This window comes from Cannabis sativa, chromosome 5 (assembly GCF_029168945.1).
Source record: "Cannabis sativa cultivar Pink pepper isolate KNU-18-1 chromosome 5, ASM2916894v1, whole genome shotgun sequence".
NCBI classification, from domain to species: Eukaryota; Viridiplantae; Streptophyta; class Magnoliopsida; order Rosales; family Cannabaceae; genus Cannabis; species Cannabis sativa.
Window position 1 is genome coordinate 12,249,924 of NC_083605.1, and position 4,773 is coordinate 12,254,696.

Consider the following 4,773-nt stretch of genomic DNA (forward strand, 5'->3'; position numbering starts at 1 on the left):
TGAGAGAGAGAGAGAGAGAGAGAGAGAGAGAGAGAGAGAGAGAGAGAGAGAGAGAGAGAGAGAGAGAGAGAGAGAGAGAGAGAGAGAGAGAGAGAGAGAGAGAGAGAGAGAGAGTGACAAAAGGCTTTGCTTAAACCACGTCGTAAGGGCAAAGAGGGAGACCACAGCCTGTCTCAACACGCCATTCCATAAACTTAAAATGAGGCACAAAACCATCCACCAATTCCATTTTCCATCTTCACCACTTATATATCTATTCAATATTTATACCACATTAAATACATTAATTTTTTATTATTAATAATATGTACATAAATAATAAATCCTCCCTTATACTTTTATTTATTATTCATATGTATATGTGTATTACCATATATGCCCATATATGTGTATTACCATGTATGCATTTTTGGTAACTAATAGGATAAGATCGTTGAACAGATAAAAAAATATTAATAATAGATAACACATGAGAACTTTTATGAACTGCCCTTATTTGGTGGCTTAAAGTACTTCTATTAAAAAGTTCGTCCATAAATAAATTTAAAGAGAAAAAAAAAAAAAACAGTAACAGTTGAACAATTTGGACCACATGTTAGTGAATCTTTTGCCGTTTTAGCTTTTCTGGAAAGGAGAGGACACCTTTTCTTTTCTTTTCTTTTTCCGTCTTGGTAAAATACGGTTTTAGCAAAGAGTGAAACAAAAATCAATAAGGTGAATCAAAGTTTACCATAATAATCGATAACAGACATGAAATCTAAATTTAAAATGGAAAGAAAGTTCTGACAAGGGTATTATTGTAATTAAACCAACAATAAGAAGAATAGTTCTGAAAAAGGAATAAGGAAAAATGAAAAAACGGGAAACGAAAAATCTTATCTTAAATATTAAATTCGTACTTCTTTCAAAAAAAAAAAAATATATTAAATTCGTACATAAAAGTGACAGTAACTATATCCTAAATTTAATCAAAACTTTGGTTTGTGGGTAAGCCTTTCATTGGTCCAAAACTAAAAAAAATATTAATAATAATAAAAAAAAACTCTCGAAGAACAACAACAAAAAACCAAAAATCTTTTCTTCCCCACTCTCTCGGCCATTTATGAATGGGAAATGAAAAACTTCAATTTCCCAATACTAAATGACCAAAGCCCAAATTCAATTTTAGCAAGAGAAAGCATAATTACGCACCAAAACAACGATCAAACTCAATCAGAACAACCCCTCAACGAATGGGATTTTAATCTCCGCACTGTCGTTTCATCACTTTCAGGCACAGTCGCCGCTTCGGACGCCCTCGGCGTCATCGAATTTGATCCCTCTGATAACATTTTCGCCACAGGAGGCATAGCTAGAAAGATACGAATATACAGATTGAATTCATTGTTATCCCCAAACGACGATCAAACCGACGTCGTTTTACTCGACCATGCGGCCGCGTACGACTACTATATTTGCACGCCTGCGAAGCTCAGTAGCCTCCGGTGGAGACCCGGCACCGGTGGACGAATACTTGGCTCCGGTGACTACGACGGCGTCGTTACGGAGTACGACCTGGAGAGAAAGACGCCCGTGTTCGAGCGTGACGAGCACGGTGGCCGGCGCGTTTGGAGCGTGGACTACTCGCATTGGGACGTTCATCCGGTATTAGGCGCGTCAGGGTCCGACGATGGAACCATGCAAATGTGGGACACGCGCTGTGAGAGAGGGGAATGCGTGGCTACGGTGCGGCCCAGCGGAGCTCGGTGCGCGGTTTGTTGCGTCGAGTTTAATCCGTTTGGTGGGCCGTTGGTAGCCGTTGGATGCGCTGATCGGAGGGCTTACGGGTACGATATTAGGAAACTTTCTGATCCTGTTTTGGTTCTAGACGGGCATAAGAAAACGGTGTCGTATGTTCGGTTCCTTGATAGCCGTACGATGGTCTCAGCTGGTACAGATGGGTGTTTGAAGCAATGGGACACGGACCAGTCACGTGTGGTTCGCACGTACGAGGGACACGTAAACAGTCGGAGCTTTGTTGGGTTATCGGTTTGGAGGAACGGCGGGTTACTAGGGTGCGGGTCGGAGAATAACAAAGTATTTGTTTATGATAAGAGGTGGGAGAAGCCTATTTGGGTTCATGGGTTCGGACCCATGGGAGGATCCGAACCCGAGTTCGAACAAGGCTTTGTGAGCAGTGTTTGCTGGAGACAAGTGGGGGAGGAGCGGTGCACCCTAGTGGCAGGTGGGTCGGATGGGGTTTTGCAGATTTTTGTTGGTAATAGGAAGAAGCCATGACATGATCCTCATCTTCTTCTTATTTTTCAAGTAAATTACTCTTTTCTCCCTGAAGCTCCTCAAAATTACTTGTTTCTCCAATTTCTTTTCTTTCTTTCTTCTTTCTTTTCTTTTGGTAGGGCAGAAAGATTGAGTATGAGAAATTTAATTACATGAGAATTGTACTAAGAAAATACTATAGCTAAGGAGGATAACTAAGTTGAAAGGAAGATGAATATAGAGATGCCATTTTATTTGCCTTTTATTCTTTTTTATTATAATTAAAGAGAATTTTCTAACGAAATTGATACTCTTATACGTATACTGCCTTTATTTGTTTCCTTAAAAGATTATAACTTAAAATTTGTGTTGTATATATTGATCAGCATTTCTATCATTTCATTCCAAAGAATAAAGTATTCAGCTGATCAAATAATTATTTTCATTTTGGATTTTTGTTGCCTGATTTATAACGTGGCTTAAATTAATAATTGAGATTTAGTAAATTTGTTACGTACTGACTTTTGCTGACAGTTTAAGTAAATATGTAAATTTCTTTTATAAACTATGATCAGTTGCTTCCATAATTTCCTCATTGTCATGCATGTCATAAATAAATAAAGAACACTTGTTTCAAACTTAAATTCATAAATTAATTACATTTATTAAAGTTATTTACAAATTAATTTGGTCTGAATTTTTAATTTTTTTAAATTAAATTAATATTACAGTTATTTAAAAATTCAAGTCAAACTAAATTAATTAAATGATCAAACCAAACTAATCAATTTAAAAATAAATTGGTTTGATTCAAAACTATAATTTGTATGTTATAGTTGTTCTAATTTTTTTTTACGATAATTGTTTATATGGTAACTTTTTTTATTTTTAATAAGTTTATAAATACATATATAACAATAAAAAATTACTATCATAATAATATTAAATCAATATTAATATTCTACCTAAAATTGTTCTCAAATATCAACATTTTGTCAAAAAAAAAATATATATATATTAAGTATATATAAAATAATTATATAGATTGATTTAGTTTGAACTATTACAAGATTTCTAAAACCAGAATTGATCGAATTAGAGAATTTTAATTAGTCTAGATTGACCAAATCATTCACATGAAATTTATTTAGTTCGGTCTCAAATAATTTAGTCTGAATTAATTAATTGAGATTTAAAATCATGGACTCCTAATATTTATGATAAATGTAAGCTTTTTAAAAATCAAATCCTATATGAAGTAGTATATTGCATGGTTGTCATATTTCATTCAAAGTTTAAATTGTATCCTTGAAGACTAAGGTGAAGCAACAAGATAAGTAAAGGATTTGGATCTAATTTTGCTCTGGAGAGATGATTCATCCTAGTCTCATTAAACTCTCTAATTTCATAAAATATGAATCACAAGAGAGAAAAAGAAAGTTAAAAAAGAAGAGAGAAAAAGTCTGAGAAGTAAGCTTTGGTATGAAGTCCAAGCCTCTGTGATACCTTTCATCTTCCCCAGTGAGCATGTCTTCCATCCAATCGCTTCATCTTCCTCTTCAAACAATGAAGATAATCAAGACTTGCTGTATTTTCTCACCTTCCTAAACACATTTTCCACCCTTCTCTGTGTCGTGGTGGCGCGACATTTATGGTGATTGACACCCAACTGCCTCCACCTAAGGTGATAAAGTCAGTACAATCTCGAGCACAAAGCATCTTACAATAAGCGTGGATTTGCATTAATGAAGATTTCTCAGGTTTGATTTGTTTTTGAGTAAATCTAATCATTATATTTCCTTATATTTAAGTTTGAAAGTCCTTTCAATTCTTAGATATGGGTTTTGCTTTAATTGTTGGGTCTACCAACCAAGATTGTGGATGAATTTGGATAATCTCCCGCCCGAACCAGCCATTTATGGCTATTACCTCTATCGTCTTCAGTACTTGATTGTACCTAGTATGGCTGAATATCCAACAAGTTGACCGAGTTTCGGGTTTGTGGGTTTCAGGTTTACGAGTTTTGGGTTCAAAAAATTATGCTCGGACCCAACCCATAAAATGGTTTGGGTTCGCGGATTTCGGGCTTGCGGGTTCACGGGTTCGTGGGTTCGGGTTGGCGGGTTGACTTGGTCAACTCTTTTTTTTTTTTTAAATAAAAAAAAAAAAAAAAAAAAAAAAAAAAACTCAAATTCCCACTAAACTAACATACATTTAATAATATGGGTATTATTTTTTTAAAAAAAAAAAACTCAAATTTTCAGTAAACTAACATACATTTAATAATGTGGCTATTATTATTTTTATTTTATTAGTAACTATTTTTATTTTTATTTTCAAATAGGAGCTTAAGTAGTGAAGGCCTAAAACGGTCGCATATAATAATACTAAAATAATTTGCACCATTTTTAAATGGGAGCCTTAAGTAGTGGAGGCCTAAATCGGTCGCATATAGTAATTCTAAAATAATTTGCACACGTCCAAGTCTTTCAACAAGTATACTAATACATTTTACAA

At 34.6% G+C, this 4,773-nt stretch overlaps 1 protein-coding gene across 1 annotated transcript; it reads left to right on the plus strand.

Moving 5' to 3' along the window:
- Window positions 1-784: 784 nt before the first annotated feature.
- On the plus strand, window positions 785-2,521 carry LOC133037813 (WD repeat-containing protein RUP2-like). The gene has a single exon (XM_061115434.1). It carries the CDS (start codon window positions 1,114-1,116, stop codon window positions 2,275-2,277), a length of 1,164 nt encoding a protein of 387 aa, XP_060971417.1. The 5' UTR covers window positions 785-1,113; the 3' UTR covers window positions 2,278-2,521.
- Window positions 2,522-4,773: the final 2,252 nt, after the last annotated feature.

Excerpts from the sequence above, each read along its gene's own strand:
- LOC133037813 (XM_061115434.1), top strand. The coding sequence starts at position 1,114 with ATGAAAAACTTCAATTTCCCAATACTAAATGACCAAAGCCCAAATTCA.